This window comes from Antrostomus carolinensis, unplaced genomic scaffold (genome assembly GCF_000700745.2).
Source record: "Antrostomus carolinensis isolate BGI_N321 unplaced genomic scaffold, ASM70074v2 scaffold40484, whole genome shotgun sequence".
NCBI lineage: Eukaryota > Metazoa > Chordata > Aves > Caprimulgiformes > Caprimulgidae > Antrostomus > Antrostomus carolinensis.
The window spans coordinates 1-20,394 of NW_010312107.1; the positions used below are offsets into that span (position 1 = coordinate 1).

Consider the following 20,394-nt stretch of genomic DNA (forward strand, 5'->3'; position numbering starts at 1 on the left):
ACCACAACAGGCCTGACTGACCTTCACTGCCTGAAATATTCCTTTAGTCATTCAGCTTTTCAGTACTTGACTGAACCAGAGAGAGGACTCCTGCTTCAGCAACGTTAGCTTCCCAATACCCTTGCAAGAAAAGCTGCTGCTGTAACCACTATACGACCAATGGTCAGACTTAAGGATGTGAAGAGAAAGAACCGTCCTGGATTGTTTAATGTAACACAAAGGGTTTAGAGGTTTCCCTTTACTAGGAAAACAAATTTCAGGAGACATTTAAGAATTTGGAAGAGACAGAGAAAGGTAAGAGCCTTGTGCACCAAAGAGGCCACCCAGAATAGGCTGAAACAGCCAGCAAGACCCGGAAGAACAGGGGAGTTTGGATACACGGAAGTGCTATGGGAAATGATAAAAACCTGAAAGCAAAAAGACCTTGAAGATATTCCACTACATCATCTGATGCAAGTATTGAGAGATGATCTAACTAGAACTTCTTCTATAAAATTCTTCTCAGTTTTAATTTTATCTTTGCTTTAAGATCTATCCCCCCAACATCAGCAGCATGTCTATTTTCCAAAATCTGACAAAGCAACGCTCATCTCTTTGTAGGTCTGCAGAAATAAAATTCAAGATAACATGTTTCAAACAGGTAGTTCAGTTAAACACAGTTAATTTTTGAAATAGAAAAACGTTACCTACCATCTAGCTCCTTCTCAATGAAATCCATTCTGTGGATGACTTCATCTTGCAGAGATTCCACATGAGCTAAAAGATTAAGCTGCCACTGCAGCTGTGAGTTCACAACCCCTTCTTTGTCTTTTTCCAGTAATTTCATTTCCATCGCTTCCTCTGGAGAGACCTTCTTAGAGACAGACTCTCTTACCTAGCAGAAACACAGATATTAATATTTATTACAGTGAAAGAGAATTGGTGAGCCAGACTCTGGGTCCTTACAGTTACCCAAGCTAATTGCTCAATTAATCTTAGGCTAGTGGAGGAGAGAGACACACACAAGAGATCATACACAAATATTAAGACAGTCTGGGCAAGAGGAGCTAAATAGAGACTTTTATAAGTATTTTGCCAAGACCTATTCTTTGCACTTCACAAGCATCTCCTTTTCAAAAGATAACACATATACACACAGCTTGCTCCCTGCCAACTTCCAGCTGGAAGATACTGTACTTAATCTGTGCATCCTAGGGAACGTCAACGCTGTTTTTAACGTGACAGTTAAAAAAGCATCACTAAAAAGCAAATGATTTTGCAGTGAGAAGTGATTTTTCCTGAAGAAATCTAGTCTCAATTCTACTAAAACTTTAATCAAAGCATCTAGAAAAACACATTACCACCACTTATAAAACGTGACTACACTGTCAGCAGTGTTGCTTCTACGCCCCTACTTTTGTCATCATTCTGCTGAAATACGACAGGATTTAGAAAAAGGCCCCTAAAAGGCTGAAGAACTAAAATAGATGCCTTCTGGGTAACATAGAGCAATGCCAATTGATGTGATAGAGAAGTTAAAAAGAGCATAAATTACAGCTCTCATATGCATGAACAACCTTTTAATCTAAAAAAAAGGGAGGTCAGCATTTCCCAGAGGCTTTCTAACATTTGTCAGGCCACATTTCATATGACTTGGCACTAACTAATCGAAGCAAAATGTTTGCACTGGGGTGTAGTAAGTCAGGCCTCTGATAGAGCTGATGGAGCTGAAAACAAGAACCAAGAGTTGAAAAGACAGAACTAGAGAGCTCCAGGAGGAAGAAGATAGAGGACTATTCAATTCTTAAAAATCAGTTCAGGCTGCCTGAAGAACCTGGAATCTAGTTAACACAACTATTAAAATAAACACGGGAACAAGATGAAAATAACTAAAAGCTGGAACACCAGTGTATTTCATACTACTATACATGCTTGCCCTGTTCTTTCTCTACATCCTTCTTGGTGTTTATTTTTACGTTTAACACACATACAAGTAGGAAACAATGAACAGCTGGTGACCATAACGGATGTTCCACAGACTGTGCAGATGATCTAAGGTCCAGAAGTCCTCTTCAACCTGGATTTTTTTTTTTTTTTTAGTTATAAGTTAAAATGGGGGGTTTGATCATGTCTATAATTTTAATTTATATTGGTAACTTAAACAGTATAGGAAAAAAAAACCTAAACAGAAATAAATAAACTAAATGCCATTAAAAAGCGTTGAGTTTTGCACTTTGTCAGGCAAACACATCCTCTATGCAGAGAGGGTTATTTTAATACAAATACCTTAGAGTAGTTGTGTTTGGATTCATTTTCCATCTTGCATATTTCTCGGTCTAGATTCCAGCCAAATCTCTCTGACAGAGCGTCTTCCCCGTTTTCCCTTATCCTATTTACTCCATCGTCCATGGCTGAGCCCCTCGTCTCCACAACCAGTCTCTGCTCTATCGCAGGGTAGTAGGCTCGAGGCTTCTGGTAACAGTGTTCACTCGTAATGTAGGATTCCTCCACAGAAGGAATGGCTGAGGGTTTCTCAACTGTCCCATTCCAAGTTCTATAACTCGCCGTTTCCTCTTTGCAACAGTTTTCCTCAATGTGAACGATGTGTTTGGTATGAATTTTTTCATCCACTGTAATATGCTTCCACGGATGGCACCAAAGCTTCAGGTCAGGATGTTCTTTATTTCTGTTCAAACATAAAACAAGTAAAACACCCACAGAATTTAAACTCCAAAGGGACTGAGCAAATTATCCTATTATATAAAGAAATTGAGTAAGAATATTTGAACTACTACAGGCTTTAGTCACTGTAATCAGTAAAAAATACACAAATATTCTGAAATAATATAATTTCACTGACCTCAATTGTGTATCTTCCTACAACGTTCTATGAGGTTCACTACTTTCATTTCTCTAACATGGTATAAGCCAAGTGTTGGCATTAAGAAAAAAACTGAAGAAAAAGTTTCAAATAGATACATACATCTTTTCACCGATGTTACCCTTGAAGGAGCATTTTGCTTCAATATTTGCAATTTATTAACACACAAACTGAGATATTTTCAGCAGTATTTTAAACAGGTAAGTTAAGTACACCTAACAATTTTAAACACCAGTAAAACAAAAAGACACCCTCAAACCACTCATTATCAAAAACTTTAACCTGTAGATCCCCAAATTAAACTTTAAAATTCAATCCACTGATCTTTTTTTAACCCTCTAATAACAACAATAATGGGGGACCTGGGGAAGGTGTGATGTAGAACTTCTTTATTAATTCCTTTACAACTTTCACTTTCCTTTAAATTCCAAGATGCTGAGCAAATTCACTGCCTGGTACAACAACATGCCATAGTCCCCCCACCTGCTTCTTACAAAAATTCTTGCTTTAATTGTTTTCAAATTGACTAATAGGTTATTTATTCCAGCAGCAGAGACAACTATAGGTATCAGATTCTTACATGGATATAAAACAAAAATTTAGAGTGAGGGTTGAAAATGATACTGTTCTTCCATGTCTGTCAGGCATTAAAACAGCAGTAAAAAGGAGAGCAAAGCAGAATCAATCTGCTTATCTTCCAAGGGTAGGCAGCTCATCTGCTACTGGCTGCAAAAACGCAGCAGAAGCAAATCCTGACCCTAAAGCACCTGCATTCACTGTACAGAAAGGAGGGGTTCTGCCCCAAAACCCTGCTCCGGGCTCCCTCGCAAAGGCAGATGGCATTACTCCATTACACTGATCCAGCTTTTCCAGCTGTTAGCCAAACCACTCAACAAAACATCACCATTTTACTTCCTAAGTGCTTTCTAATCCACCTGAGAGTAGCCAAGGTTTCTCCAGTGTCTGCCAGAGGAGACTACAGTTGGCACAAGTGCCAAGGACTTTATCCCAGCGCCTCTGCCTCCAGGGAGCTGTGTCTGGGATCTCCTTGGTGAGCAACCCCACCAGCACGCCTAGAGAAGTGAAAGCCAAGTGGTCATTTACCAAAGCTTTCTATTCCAGCTCCACTGATACTCTACACCTAAAGCCACTATTTTTCTCAGCAAAGAGCAAGGGATAACTTTACAGAAGACACAAAATTGAAAGATGATGCGCCAGCTACATAAGGATGAAAATTCATTGCTTAATACTTGAGCAACCTTTTAACTACTGCCTTCAGAAGGCTGGCTCTCCCTCCACTGCACCAAAGCTGTCAACATCTGATCCTCTGCCACCTCCCTGAAATACTGAGCAACTCTCCTGATAATTTCAGGCAGCTGTAAAATTACCTCCTCTCCCCTAGACAGTAGTTCTGCATCAACAATATAATTCTTCTAATTCAGCAATTTAAAAAAATCTTTTCTGATTTATGTAATGGTAAAGACAACAGAGGCTATAGCTTTCAACAACAGTCCTAAGAGGACCACACCTCCTCCTTAATTAAACTAGGTCATCACTCCAGATTCAGGACGGGAGAGAACAGGAACAAAGCCTGTAAGGAGCAGCACATACTTGCCCAGCGCTCTGTGCTCGGTGCACTTCCGTGCTCTGCAAATCTCCATCTACTCTACTACTAGAAAGTCACTATCTAAAGTCTTGCTATTTAAGAAAAGGTCTAAGGAGTGGTCTTACAATATTTATTTTCCAGAGATTACTTAAAAAGATTACTTACAGATCTGACTAAAGGATATCATAATGGAAAAGAAAAAACATATGTTAAAATTGCTACTCCTTTGCTTTAAGCATTATTCTGTTGTTCAAGCATTTCAGGTACTGCCAGTAACCCTACTGCATCACCCCAGACTAAATTTAAGGGAAAAAGATCTAAAGAACACTGGAAACACTAAAAGCTTTGCTTTCCAAATAGCTGCTGCTGTGCAATTTATCAACTAATAAATTAAAAGTATGGAATTCAATAGATTTAGAACTGCTGGATTTGAGTTAGAAAATGTTGAGGTTTTTTTGCAGTCATCAGAACCCAAGGATGACTTTAAACAGGAAAGGCTGCAGAAAACTCAATTTCTACAGTGATTACAGAATATGTTATTTTTTCATATATATATATATATCTATCTCTGTAATAATCTTTGCATAGAAATGAATTGCTACAGGTTGCTGAACGTACAACTGCTCTCCCACTACAACACATTATGCCAAACAAAAAGATCTGATTTCTGCTGGAAGAGCTGTGATTTAGAATTACTGGAATGGGGAAGGTAAGAGTTGTAAGACTGCTGCCATAGGTTATATGCCTATCCTCTTTCCTGCTACTTAAATCTGTCCACGTGCTTTAGGAGAGAGAAGCTGTTATTAGTTTTCTCCCTCTTCCCTTCATACTTCCCCGATCCTTCTATACACATAGTCATTTTACACTCCTCAACACACTCAAATAGTTTTTAAACAGCCAGGTCCTTTCCCAAGATCACATCAGCAATTCAAACTATGTTGTTATATACCCACAAAAAAGTACAAAAATAAGTCTCAATTTCTAGTTATTTTTCTACTATTTGAAATTTAATTCACATAGAGAACATGCCGACTAAGACTTAAATGCTGCTTACTGTAAAATGCTCATCTTCAGCTGCAGTCCATGCAGTACTTCTATCACTCTCTGTACATCGCCAAGAAGTTGGTGAGTGGCTACTATCTTCTTGGCATTCTGGTGGGAATAATTTTCTTCCAGAAACGCTAAGCCATGCATATGACCATTACTTAACCACTCCTTCTCATACCAGTACTTTAAGCTGGACCTCTGACCTAAAGCGACAGTAATGAGCGTGTTAAAATGAAGCATTAACTATGGCATGTTAACATTACTCGTGGTAATCCCAATTATCTCAAAGTCTTGCAACAGCTTATTTTTCTTATCAACAGTACCAATAAAGATCTTATGAGAACAGACAAAACCCCGAAGACATGAAGAACTTGTGAAGTGGGAAGTGAGATGATAACCTCAGTCAAAAACCTCTGCCCAACTGTAAAAGCATTCAGACCCCCAATTCCATCACAGGACATCCACAGCAGGTAAGTGCAGCTGATGCACAGAGGAGAGGGGATTTTTAGCAGGGTATCAACGCTGCTGAGGAGCCATGATTGCAACTAAAGCTGCAGTTTGAATCCAGCTTTCTGCAGACAGAAAAATACAGCAAAAGGCAGTGAACTTCCCTTCTGCAGCGGTCTTGTTTTTAAGCATCGTACGGGTATTAGTACAGTCATTCAACAGTAAATTTTAAAGGCAACAATGATGAGGTTCTGGTGGAGAACTTGCCTAAAGTAAGCTATTAATAATGTGAATTCTAGCTTAAGAGTCTGGAATATATGAACAACAGCTGAAATGAAATTATGTTAAATGTGATAAATGCATCAGTAAAAGTGACTTAAGAAGCCAAGCAAAAAGGTATAGCAGGCAAGAGTGGAACTTGAGATGCTTGCTGAATTGCAAAAACACAAACAAAAAAAAAATCCAAGCCAAAACCCCACCAAAAGTCCCCCACACCCTGTAAAATGTGTTGTTACAACAGATGTTCTCAGACAGCTCAGCACCCTGAGAAACACCACATCATCCACTCGCCTATACACAGCCCGGTCAGTGAACCTACAAGATCAGAGATAACACTGGAGCAGACTCAGAACGTTATTCACAAAGAAGTCTCCAATATAAGCAGGTTAATACTGACAGAAGTTTTGGCAGAGAAGGGGAAGCTTGAAAAACCCAAGTTTCTAGGCAGCAGAGTAAGGCGAAGGGGTTGCACTACGTGTGCATGAGGGAGCATTGCTGCCCGTGCTGTTTACTCTCCCAACTCTTCAGAAGCTGCACTGAGAAATGAGCAGAACTTGGTCACGGGTATTTCTGTGCTTTTGGATGGTAGTTACAGAATGGCAGCAAAATGATTTCTCCATCATGCCCTGTATGAGCATCCACGGACATAAAGGACACTTTGAAACTTTAACTTCAATACCAACGCTTTGTCTCAGTGAAGGAGTAAAAGCAAACGAGTGTGTCTGTAAGCACATCCAGCTACTAGGCTGTGCAGGACAATGCTCAATTGAGGCAAGACCTCCAAAAACAGAACCCAACACAGGGAAGTACAAATTTTCAAGGTTATAACAGCTCAACTTTTCAGGTAGATACGCTGTAGCAAGCAAGTGATCTTCTAGGTATGGCCAGAACCACTTTGGAGACATTCCTGACATACCTGTATTAACCTCTCCGTATTTATTTTTCCGTTAGAGAAGCTACCATCTGTGACAGAGAATGAAGTTCAGTCCACAAGCATTAAATTGGGAATTTTAGAACTCAACGGTCATTTTAACAACACTGAGATTATCCAACTGCAGCCCATCCATGGCCATGTTTACGTAGCGGTGTACTCTGAGACAAAAAGTGCTCTGTCTCTCTAGGTGTATAAGCTTAAGAGAAGACACAAGAATATCCACCAGTGTGCACTCTCTAGGGCTTGAATGATCAAATCTGTCACATCAGAAGCATCTTGATAATGTTTAAGCAAGGGTAAATGTTAACAAATCTCTTAAAAATCCCACTTGACTCAAAAAAACCCTGTCTAAAATGACAGTTGGTACAGGTTTTAGTCATCAGTGGACAAAGGAAGGGCAACTGATGTTGTCTACATGGACTTGTGCAAGGCCTTCAACACAGTCCCACACCACATCCTTATCTTTAAACTGGAGAGATATGGATTTGAAGGCTGGACTATGCGGTGGATAAAGAACTGGTTGGATGGTCACAGCCAAAGGGTTGTCGTGAATGGCTCTATGGCCAGGTGGAAGTCAGTGATGAGTGGTGTCCCCTCAGGGGTCAGTCTCGGGACCAGTGCTTCTCAACACCTTTATCAATGACCTGGATGGTGGGATTGATGACGACACCAAGCTGAGTGGTGCAGTTGATACAACAGATGGAAGGAATGCCATCCAGAGGGACCTGGACAGGCTTGAAAAGTGGACCCACAAAAACCTAATGAGGTTCAACAAGGCCAAGTGCACTTGGGTTGGGGCAATCCCAGGTATGTTTACAGACGGGGAGAAGAGCTCCTGGAGATCAGCCCTGCTGAGAAGGACTTAGGAATCCTGGTGGAGAAGCTTGACACGAGCAAGCAGCGTGCGACTGGAGCCCAGAAGGCCAACTGTGTCCTGGGCTGCATCAAATGAGAGGTGGCCAGCAGGGTGATAAAATAATTGTCTCCCTCAACTCTGCCCTTGGGAGGCCCCAGCTGCAGTATTGCATCCAGGCCTGGAGCTCCCAGCACAAGAAAGATGTGGAGCTGTTGAAGTGGGTCCAGAGGAGAAACAGGAAGATGATCCAAGGGCTGGAGCCCCTCTCTTATGAAGAAAGGTTGAGGAAGCTGGGCTTGTTCATCTTGGAGAAGAGAAGGCTCTGGGGAGACCTCACTGTGTCCTCCCAGTACTTGAAGGGAGCTTAGAAACAGGAGGGAGAGTGACTTTTGACCTGGGCAGAGAGTGACAGGACAAGGGGAAATGATTTTAAACTAAGAGAGGGGAGATTTAGGTGAGATATTAGGAGGGAATTTTTCACCCAGAGGGTTGTGAGACACTGGCCCAGGTTGCCCAGAGAAGCTTTTGGATTCCCGATCCCTGGAGGCATTCAGGGCCAGGTTGGATGCAGCCCTGGGCAGCCTGATCTAGTGGTTGGCCACCATGTCCACAGCAGGGGGGTTGGAACTGGATGATCTTTAAGGTCCTTTCCAACCCAAACCAGTCTGAGATTGATAATTTCACTAAATGTGCTTTTATTTCCAGTAACAGGAATGGAGCTGTTACAAGTCCCAGCACTAAAGTGGGAAAAGCTCCTTAGTAAGAGTTTGTTGAATGGCCACGTTCAGTTTTAAGAGCAACTTCTTTGAAGATTCATAAAGCCTATTTAGCTCTTCTCAAGCCAGCAGCAGATTCACTGAAATTGAGAAGCCACTTTTGCAGTCAAAACACTGGATATATATTCTTTTTCAACGACAGAGGTAAAAATTAAATCCAAATTAAAAAACGTAAGTTACAGGGTCTTCAGAGCAATAGTTAATAAACGTGATTAAACTAATGAAGCAAGTTAAGTGTTAGCTGTAATCAGTTTTTACCAAAAAGCATTCTGATAAAGTTTCTTACTAAATACAAATAGTTCAAGTGTGATGGCATGACTTAAGTTTGCATGTGCACTTCAGTTAAGTTTAAAACTAATTCAAATTGAGACAAATCAAAGCAAAACATCTTGAAAACAGTGGGTTAAAATCCTGGATGCAAGATACTGTAAGAAAACCCCTTAAATAAATGTTAAAACTATTTTACTACTTAGATAACAGAGCATTAAGCATAGTGTGTCTTCCTTGCTACGAGCACAAACAACATTAACATACAAACCACACAAATCGGTGAGTGAAGCTACTAAAGACGTGGTAGTTTTAAACAGTCAAAAAAAAGCAGAGATCACAATCCAAATATGTATATAAACCAAAAAGGTCTTGTGATTAGGCAGAGATCCCATTTTTTCATTATTTATGAACATGGCCTCAAGCCCAAACCTCATCTCTTTCCACATCCAGCAAGGTTTTATGATTCATAAAGCAGGAAATCAGAAAAGGACCACAAGGTAAGTGTAATTTTACCTGCTCCACAGGATGGACCAAGACATTTTAAAATACATGGTTAGGAGTAATGTATTGCTTAATCAACTCTTGACTGCATTACTCAAGATAATTTATATTTGCATTGCTATAAATGGATTGCAAGTGCCTTTCCACAAGGAGCACCAGCGCATCGCGGCTGTTCAGAACCAGCGAGCCTCTTGCCGATTATTTTAAAGAAGGCGTAAGCCTGGTCTTGGAGGAAAGCTGCAGTCACATCCCGCAAGATGTGCCCACGGGGAGTCTTTGCTTAAGTTTCCTGAGTGTTTCTAAACTCATTTTCCATAGTCAAACAGTACAATTCTTATTACTGGCAAACACGTGAGAGACAGACATCACAGTTAAAACATTCCCTTCCATTCCCGTCCAGCTGTAATCCCACAATATTGACTCATGTACATTCACATAAATTGAGTTTTCTGTGTCTATGACTGAACTCAATTATCTATAATAACAAACACAGTTAGGAGGAAAAAAAAAAAAGTTGTTTAATCTTTGCAAAATATATATGTATATAAAAACTAATAAAGTTACTGCATATAAATAAGAAGGCTCTGTAACCTTAAATTTCTGTACCTGGAGGATCTTGGCAAACATAGCAGGTATATTTCTCAGGTACATTATCTTCCAGTAAACCCATACAGACTCCATGCTGCCAGCACAGACACTCTTCACACTGTTTAAAGTCAAGAAGTGCACATCAACAGAAATGAAGCCCACAGGAGCTCAGTAAGATTACCTCAATTAAGAGACATCATCTGCACATTTTTAACACAAGAAGTTGTATTAATGCCCACCTCCCTCTTCTAGTTACAAGCAAATACATTTAAAAAAATTAGAGTACAATAAAGTTTGAACTCTTCCCACACATTTTTCACATGCATTTCTGGAGGATGATAACAATTACAAAGTGGAAGTAGAGATCCTGAAAAGTGCACAAATGTTCTCTTTGGAGATTAAAACCTTTCACAAGATGCATGCACACATAACCAGGACAGAAAACAATACACAATCAAGCTTTCTTTAGCAAAATATATCAAGCTTTCTGAATTAAAAGGTTTCCCCCTCCAACAGTAAATCACATTCAACTATAAAATCCAAAGGATATTTATGTCACACAGGACTAGCCAATACTGTGCTTTACTGATACCTGTATTTCTAACATGGCTCTACTAATATAAAACTAGAGTTTTTAGATGCAGTTGCACTAGCTTTAAAGTCTTCTTACCTCCTTCTGAGTGTGAGCAACCATATTGGCAAAGACTGAATATAACTTGGCCCTACTTTTTTAGCACAGTGATGCCATTTAAAATACAATCACTGTGCTTAGAGCTGTACAGTTTTAGAGTAGGAAAAAACATATCCACATGTTCTGTTTCACTTCCCCACCCTGACTTAACAAGCAGACAAAACTTCAACTGTAGCTTAAAGACCACTGAATCATGGGACAAACCCCCACATAAGAATAAGAAATTAATTTTGATTTGAAATTGTTGTGTCAGTTGAGAATTATCATTTTCACAAGCAGTGAGACGATAGATCATGACCCTTATTTCTCAGAGCACAAGCCAAAAGTTTAATGCAGCGATCTCATCAACACTGGAAGAGGTTTTCAAAATGAGCTAAACCAAACAAGGAGCAGCTACAAGCAATCTTAGATCCTGATCTTCACTGACCTATGAAGATGCCAACTTGTTAAACATCTCATCTGTGTTGAACACCACTCAGACCACTTTTACTAATGCTCCTCTTATCCACTGCCTTTCCTCAAGCGAGGAGAGACGGAAAGGGACCACCAGTTTTTGCCTACGTCATTGTATGAAATGAGTGGTCTGGGTGTGGAGGAAACACAAGCACTAGGAACAGAGAATGTGAAAGGTTAAAGAGAAACAGGTTTTTGAAAGATTGGACTAAATGTTTTGCCTTACAAAACAGGTAAATAGTCCTGAAACAATAAGGAGATGTTTTCAAAAAAGGCTGACAGATAATCCTCTTTTCATAAAGATGATTAGTAGGAGCCAGAAAAAGGTGTGCTAAAAGAAAGGAAATAGATTAAGAAAAATAGACTGTGTACTAGAAATAAGGGAGCTCCTGGATCTAGGTGTGCTAGAAGTAAGGGAGCTCCTGGATCTAGTTGCACTTGCATCCTATAAATCATGCCATATGTAACAGAGCTCCACTCAGTGATTTTTCCAGGCACTCTAATGAATCATCCCAACTTTTTTATTTTACTCAGCTGATATTTCAATATCCAGCCTATGAAGGCACATGTCCCTCCTTTAACCTGCATGTCCTACTCCACAGCTTGGCTGGCCAGGCTACAGGCTGTTGCTCTGGACATATGCTTCGTAGAAGCTAACCCTCTGCCCAGGCAGTAGTAGGGAGATTTGAAGCAAGCCAGTAAGATATTTTGAAGAGAAAAAACATGCAGAGTTGTACAATAATCTTTAAATCGCAGTTCAACTGTGAAAGAAATAACCAACCCAATGGACATGTATTTAAAATAGCTTTTCATCTGCCAGAACAAAAATATCCCAAGTTCATTTACATCCACCACCTCCAAGGCCACCAAATCCAGCCCCCAAATTCTGTAAATCACACAAAAATTCACCAATGTTCAGGTATAAAAACCAAAAGAAAGGGACAATGACATTTTGTCTGGACTTTTTTGGGCCCAAGCCTTACCCTACAAAGGGAGTCCTGTGCCTCTGGAAGCAGCACATGGCAATGTGAGACTACTACTTTACACAGGCTCCATAAATAAAAACTAGTAACCTCCCTGCAAAGCTACAGAGACCAGAATGAAACAGCATTGACCAGGTAGCTATTCTTTTTATACTTCTTTTCCCAGTTTTAACTTCTACTAACTGAGGTAAGTACTTAAATGCAAAACCATATTTTTGTGTACTGGTGTAATGAATGGTATTTTTTATGCACAAACTGCATAAAGACAATTTAAGGCAAGGTCAAGATAAGAAAGAGCTTTTCTGTAAACTCTCTAAGCTGAATTTTTGGGGGGTTTCATTATTAGTTTAAAGACCTAAAGACAAACTCTCAGTTTAAATGCCTAAGAGTTTCATTAAACGTTAGTGGTCCCTAATCTTTCAGGAAAAATAAAGGTGCTGTTTGTTTTTAAAATTAACATTTTTTCCTCAGTATTTCTAAATTTGACACATTCACAGAAACGAGTACAGTTCAAAGAGAAAATCACTTCTCATTCTCCCTCTTGTAAGAGGGCACCATACACGTATCCTGGGAAGACTGTATGGAGAAACTGCCCTGACTCCTAATTTTGATACCAAGTCAAGGCAGGTTGGCACATGTACCCCAAGTGTCAGGATACCTCAGTCAGATCTCGTCAGAGTAAGAAGCAGGGGCAGAATAAACACCCCAGTGGAGACAAGTGCAAAGAATGACAATATTCTTCTAAAAACTCCATACACTGAGCAAAATTACCTATCTAAAGGAAGAGAGGGCAAGTCTAAATGCAAGTTCTTTAGGGTAAACACTTCTAAATTCAAGTTTCCAAGTGTCAACTTAAAGTCTGAGTACAAAATAGGGAAGAAATCTTTCCTTCTCATGAAGTTATGACAACTACACAAGATTCTCTCTATGAAGCCAAAGTGTCAATCTCAGCGCTACACCTCTGAAAAGCTGAAAATAGGTTCCCCTCATCATAATTCCAAAGTTGTAAAACACAGCATCTCAGCTTTGTACTAATGCTCTGTACTTCAAGAGCTAATTCAGGTATTTCTACATCAACAACAGAAGACCAGACTGTCCAAAACATTTTCCCAAAAACCCCTGGCTGACAGGTGTGTGGAACACATAATGTAGGATTCAAACCTCACAAAAATTAGCAACAGAATGCCTGGGAAAGTGAATTCAAAAGCTGCAGCTGGGGGTGATCTTTGTGTGCCACAAAAATATTTCTGAAGTCAGTATCATGCCATATCCTTTCACAAATAAAATAACCTTCTCAAAAGAATGCAATAATTACCTCAAAATTGGCAATGAGCACAGGTGCCAAACAACAATACTGTCACTTTGAACTGTAACTAGACAGCAAGGGAGGGAGCCTCCAAAACAAAAAACCCAAACCCCTCAAAAAAGAAGAAAAGAGAAAGGAAAAAAAAAACCCCAAACAACCAAACAACTCAAAACTGATTTCTTCAGAAGGGCAGCTATGAAAAGCTCATGATCTAGGTTCACGAGCATCCCACGCTTAAGCGCCTGCATATGCTGCTTCTGAGACTGAGGTGGAATTACCAAAGGGGACCGTGCAGCTCACATAAGAAGCAGTGGCAAAATAAACTAAAGCAAAAAATGCTGAAGCAGGTTTTTATTTGCTATGTTTAATTCTAGCATTTGAAAGCAATGAGAACTGGATGGATGGAATGGCTCAGAGGAGCTATGTGGGCAATGGCTTCCTCATCACTTACAAACATCTCAAAAAGCAAAAGTTAACAGTCAGGGCAGTTCCAAAGAGGCTTTTATCGACAGTTTTAAGCAGGAGAGATAATAGACACCGCTCTGGCTGGAAACAGTCTACTGCAACGTTGGTTTAAAAAGAGTACATACATGGAGAACAAACAGATGGCCTTATGCAGATTAGGCACTCTGAATTTACAAACTACAGAAGCTGCAGAGTGAATGAATGCAGCTCTGCTTCAAAAATAAATAAAAAAAAGACTCAAGTCAGGATTTTTTTTTCTTTATTCTATCTAGAGAATTGTATGTTTAAGTCAAGCTTCTTGCCAGGTCAGAGGAGTGGGAGGGTACCACCATCTCATTGCAGTGTTCTGAACATGCTCAGAATTACAGGGAAGCAAGAGAGCCAGATAAAAAGCCACTGATTTTAAATATGTACTCTCTAAAATTAGGAAGTGTTCTAATTTTTAGAAAAATGCAAATCCACAAGGCAACCATTAATGGCTTGTATAAAATTATTCATCTTCCCTACTTTCCTTTGATTGAATTAACAAAAAACAAACAAACAAAAAAAAAACCCAACCAACCCCACAACAAACAAAACCAACCCAACTGTGGTTTGAATGAATTTTTGACTGAATTAAAGAAACAAAAAACCAACCCAAAACAAACTGAAGATTTTTCATAAACTGTCTCAAAAATTAAGTTTTCTGTCTATCACAGCAGCTGTTCACCCTGGCAGGTTATCTTAAAAAATGTTATGATTTCAGAGGACAACAATATTTCACATACAGAACGTACCTGTGCATATTTCTACAATAGCTTTTCAACTGACAACTCGCACTGTACTCACTGAAACATGAATTCACCCTCTGCCTCATACCTGAATCATGAAGTCATTTTCTTCTTTTACTTCACAAACACACCGAACAATCTCAAAATCGCTTTCTTCAACTTCTTCGTCAGGGTTTGTGGTTACATCAACATCCTGACTGCAGTCATCATCACTCCAAAGCAAGCTATCCATAGACGACTCACTCAAGGTGTCATCCTCTGCAGAAAGTAGTCAGATAAAATCCCAACTAATTACAAAAAGCTAAAAAAACTTTTAAGATTTCATCTCGAGTATGCAGACCTACATTTCTAAAAGCATGAGTTAACTGTGGAATTTAAGGACCATCACAATGTTACTACATTATGTAGTAACCTTCAATTAGCAGTAAGTTTACTGACGTTACTACATAATGAAGTTCTATATTCTCATCAATAGCTCCTTCAGAATATCCCAACTTAACAGTTTCTGTCGTTAAAATTGTACTCTCGACACACAGTGCCTCAAATCAGAGGCACAAAGCCTCTTTAGATAAGTAAATACAATAAACAAAACTAGATTTATAAATTCAAATAGGATTCATACTAGCTTCTGAAATTTTTGTAAAGAGCTGGGCACTGTAAGTGTAGAGCTCCCAAAGGAAAAAAAAAAAAAAAAAAAAAAGAGTTCTGTCATTGTGAGATCTTCCAAATAAGATCTCACAAAGTAATGTCTCCACTACAGAAGCATTCAGAGTCCAACACAGAATTTAATTCTGCTGCAGAAATTATTATTTTCATTTAAACTCCTGTTGAGGAGATATTTATCAATCCAGGAGCAGTGCACCACCCAAAGTGTTCTTTAAGAATGCTCCCACGCTACTTCAAGCACTAATGCATCTCTGTGGATTGAATAAAACTCCCAAGAAAATCTTTATTTAACAAGATGCTAAATTGAGATCCTTACCTCAATAACATTAAAGTAATGTCTACACATTCGTTGTGGATAGACTAAGAGGGTCAGAGGGAGGAGATAAGGTTTTTAATTATTTGGGAAATACTCTAATGAGCCAGATGACAGTGGAAGGTAAAAATTTTCATCACTCCCGACTAGATTGCAGTCTCTCACCTGTATTGGGTAGAATGATTTGGATCACTTAGCCCCTAAAACAAGACTGTAGAAATAGAACAAGTCTGTGGTATAAACTAGATCTTTTGGAGAAACACCTGTTTCTCAAATTTAAGGGTCCAAGGACCCAATGCATTAGTTAATTTTCAGGTTAGAAGTTTTATTCGATCTCTGAGACACGACTCTTTCCTGAAGCACTCTGGAAGCAACAGGTTAAGCACGCTGCACTTTCATTCTACACAAGAGCTTTACTATTAGTTACACCAGATCTTATTTATATAGGCACTGCTTTTATTGTTAGTACAAGTTCTGCAGATGCAAAGAGCAGCAAAGGAATTGTGAACAGGACTAGGTAAAACCATTTCCAACACTTTTCACCTCTTTCAATGTCTACGAACTGATCAAAAGAAGTCTGAGCAACTGATGGCCAAGTAATAAACTGCAAATACATTCTATGTTCAATATGCTCCAAAACCCACAACTGATCAGACGTGCAGAACATGTTTTAAGACATTATCAACATCAGCACTTCAGTAGTTTTTAATGTTTCCTCTTTTCCCTATATAAAGGAATTAACTGAAGTTAATAGTTACATTATTAACTATGCCTAACACCAAGCAATGAAACAGTTGTGTCAAAAAAAAAAAATTTCAAATGGTCACCAACAGTATCTGTACATTGAGGCTCCTGTACTTAATCAAGTTGTCATATATTTCCTATTTCCTTCAAATTTGTGATCTTTAAGAATAACGGAAAGAACAAAATGTTTGTTTTCCTTTTTTATTGTGCCTGCTTGTAACAGTAAATAGCAAGGTGGACTAAGATTAAAAATTATGAAAGCTGGAACACAGCAGCCACATAATTATGAGCTCTGTTTATGAAGTACTATGAAGACACTAACAAATAGTTACTTAAGAGCTTCTCATCATTATGCAGCTCAGAAAGTCATTATAACCATATATCATACTGCATCCATACAACTACACATACCACATCCAGTGGTCTCTCAAACACAGCACACACAGTGTACAAAACTTGCACGGCATCTATTTTTAACTCTGAAAGAGTTATTACTTTGAGGAAACTGTAGGAAATATGAAGAATTAATTACTGAAGTCTGAACACTGTTACTATAGAGCTAATAAGGTGCTGCAAAAAGGCACAAAATGAGTTTGAGTTCTGAAATAAGAATGCTTCTGTGAAGGTGAAGTCAAAGCAAAAAGCAGCAACATCAAGCTCTGATGTCCCCAGGCAGGGGAAAGGAAACACACACAGTTCTGTGTAAGAATAGCCAAATTTACACCATGCGTACCAGCTTTCGTGTATATTAGTGCCACTCACATATTTACTGGTAATGAAAGACAGAACTAGCAAACCACAGAGGAGAGTGATCTTACCATGTGTTTTTGATTTTCCTCTGTGCTGTCCAGAATCAGAGCAGTGGAGCAGTGTGCTTGGGTGGGCAGACGACTTACTTGAAGAAAGACATTTTGTGACAATTGATTTTTCTGGAGAAAGCTCCTGCGAAACATCTGTGTTTTCTTCACTGCCAGAGCATTCTGTAAAATTGTAAGAAGCGTTATTATTAGAAATATCTGGTCAAGAAAAGTTGACAGAAGAAAAAAATGTGTGCCCACAGCAGGCATTGTAATTCATTAAGAAAGTTTCCACTCCAATACCTAAGACTCTGGTCTATGGTCTATGCTGCTGAAAGATATGCAAGCTTTCTAGAGGCAAGAAAGTTGCCTGAACCAGGAAAATCTTACACATCTCAGTCATCCTTCACTGCTGACATAAGTAAGGAAGGCTGAAAAGACTACTTACAGCTAACTATTCTTCAGGGCTAGGATCTCTGCAAATGCTTTTGCACCATAGGCAAAACCAGTGCCACACAAGCACTGTTACCTGGAGACCTTTCCCTCATATCCCACCATTACTCACATGGGCTACACACGTTCCCTAATCTCACAGACTACAGTGTGGACAGAAAGCATCTCTTGTTTTCCTTGTGTATATACAGAATGGCTGTACGGATGGAAAAGAAAAGCACTGATTAGGAAGGTGTGGAGAAAACACCTAGAACGGGTTCCTCTATGAAGGACCCATTCATCATGTCCTGGACTGTAGATAAACCAGGGCTGCCTGCAGTTACAAGCAGTACCCCCAGATCTGTTATCTGGAGAAAACCTCCTGGACTGAAAAACTACAAGGGCAACATCAAAAAAAGGCAAGCAACATTTTAAAACCCCAGGGTAGATTGACAGTGTGCGGCTACTATTTGTGCAACCATTGCATGAACTTACAAATTATACTTTGCATATTATCATTATATATATTCAGGGCACCATGTCATCAGAAACTCACGAATCCCTGCTTGAGCAGGGTGGTTGGAGTAGATGACTTCCAGAGGTACCTTCCAACCTCAACCATTCTGAGATTCTGTGAAACTATTTGTCAGCACCATTCTGAGTGAGTCTGCCTGTGGTTCTTTCTTTCCCTCTACTCTCTCATGACAGCTTGCCCTACTTCTTCATGCCAGCAATAAGGGATTTTCTTTCCAGACTCAAACTTCTCCATAAGGAGCTCTAGTTTAGTAAATTATGAATGTCACACTGAAATGTGCTGCACTAATGATTCCAGAAATCCATCAATGGCAGAGAAAGTTGCCATGTTTCATCTGCAGACATTTCACTAGAGAAATCTTTCAGAATCAATTGCCATTTTCAGAAGTGAAGAATCCAATCACCAGTAACACCTGGGCCTACATATGAAGTTCATGAAGTGGTCCAAAGGAAGCATTCCTAAGCATCTGCAGATGAAATCAGTAGAGAAGACATGTTCCAACCACAATGCTACTAATGTAGGTAGAACATCATATTATGAGACTTAATAATATGACGGACATAGCTTGAGTATAGACTTTAAATCAGGCTTTTGCTTTATCTCTCCAGGACAGGAAAGATTTATCCATTAGGGAAAAAATTTAGGATGTGACAGGTCTAATATAGCTCACTGTCACAGCCTCTAAAATTACATACTAGGTGAAGATGTAAGAAATAACAAGGTTAATGGCAGAAAGAGGACCCATCAACATTTCCAAACTCCATCATTCATACAGGAGCCCCAAAACTAACTCCTGTAACTGGCACACAGTGTACTTGGTAACAAACCAAGGGGAGCTGCACCCTCTTTAACTGGGTAAAACTTGCACACAAATACACTTGCTAATGAAAAGCCAGACTTAGAGATATCCATTTTGGAGCTAGATTTATTCTGTACCATTACAAGCACGATTATAAGTCATCATCCAGCATTAACAATACACCTCAACCAGGAAATAAATTATTTTGCCAATCACAATTTAACATTATCCACCTAATAAAATCCAAACTAACAGATTAATGAAGGAAACAGTCATATCTGCAACGCTGCTCTTAAGAGTGTGGAACTGGATAAAAGGCCAAACAAAATAAAGAAATGGTTTTCCTCTACAGAAGAAAAAAGGACTTTACCAGGTTGAGTTATCTTTTTCTTTTTTTTCTTTTTCTTTGACTTGGACCTTCCATAGTCTTTGGATTTTCTTTCTTTGTTCTTCTCATGTTCTTTAACAGCTGAAATTAGACAACATTACAATTTAATTTTTAAGATATATACACACCTATTCTACTTATAAATTTTCTTAAAGACCTCCACTACTTCTCTGGAGAGCCAGGGCCAGTTCACTGCAAAAAAACTGCAAGAAAATTTATTTGTAAGAATTCCCAGCTCTCATAATTGGAATGATCTGGTTTAAGTTTTAATTTGATTGTCTCGTAACAAAATTACAATAGCATGTGGGAGAAATCAACTGTATACCAATGCCCATTATGTGCTTCAGAGATTACTAAGAAAGAAAACACTGGGGGATTCGTTATATCCATTTTCTGAATTATTATGGCTGAACACTGCTGTTGCATTGTGACAGAAGTCTGACAAGAACAAACCCTCAACCCAACAAACTCCAGTATAGTTCCTCAGTCAAATATTCTGTTTTCATTGAAAATGGAGTAACAACTGGTTCAGTGGCTTTAACTGCTATTCCCTCACCATCTGTCCTCCATCCTATTTTTATGTAATAAAAAAAAAAAAGAAGAAAAAAAAAAACCACCATAATTTTTGAATGATTGGGTGATATCTTTCAAGCAGCACGCTTCCAGAGCACTTGCCATGAAGTATAACCCCGCTGGCAAGGTAACGCGCACAAACCCCCACCTGCCGTATCCCTGCATTTCTTTACAACACCTGTCTGGAGATTTACATCTCCACAGCAGAATTTCTAGATTCTTATACAGTTTCTTAAGTAAATTAGCCTGACTCAGTCAAGACTACAGGTGCAACCAGCAAATCTCATATCACAGAATCCCAGAATTGCCTGGATT

General features: G+C 39.1%; 1 protein-coding gene across 1 annotated transcript; it reads right to left on the reverse strand.

Annotated features, from left to right (window-relative positions):
* Positions 1 to 690: 690 nt before the first annotated feature.
* Positions 691 to 19,599, reverse strand: LOC104524151 (PHD finger protein 20; the record flags this gene model as incomplete). Its single annotated transcript, XM_010166933.2, has 7 exons — positions 19,489 to 19,599; positions 17,374 to 17,535; positions 14,921 to 15,090; positions 10,183 to 10,282; positions 5,521 to 5,716; positions 2,266 to 2,665; positions 691 to 874 (listed from the first exon to the last, which is right to left on the reverse strand). Coding segments are annotated over exons 3-7 (1,024 nt in total), but the record flags the coding sequence as incomplete, so codon positions are not given.
* Between the last annotated feature and the right edge of the window lie 795 nt (positions 19,600 to 20,394).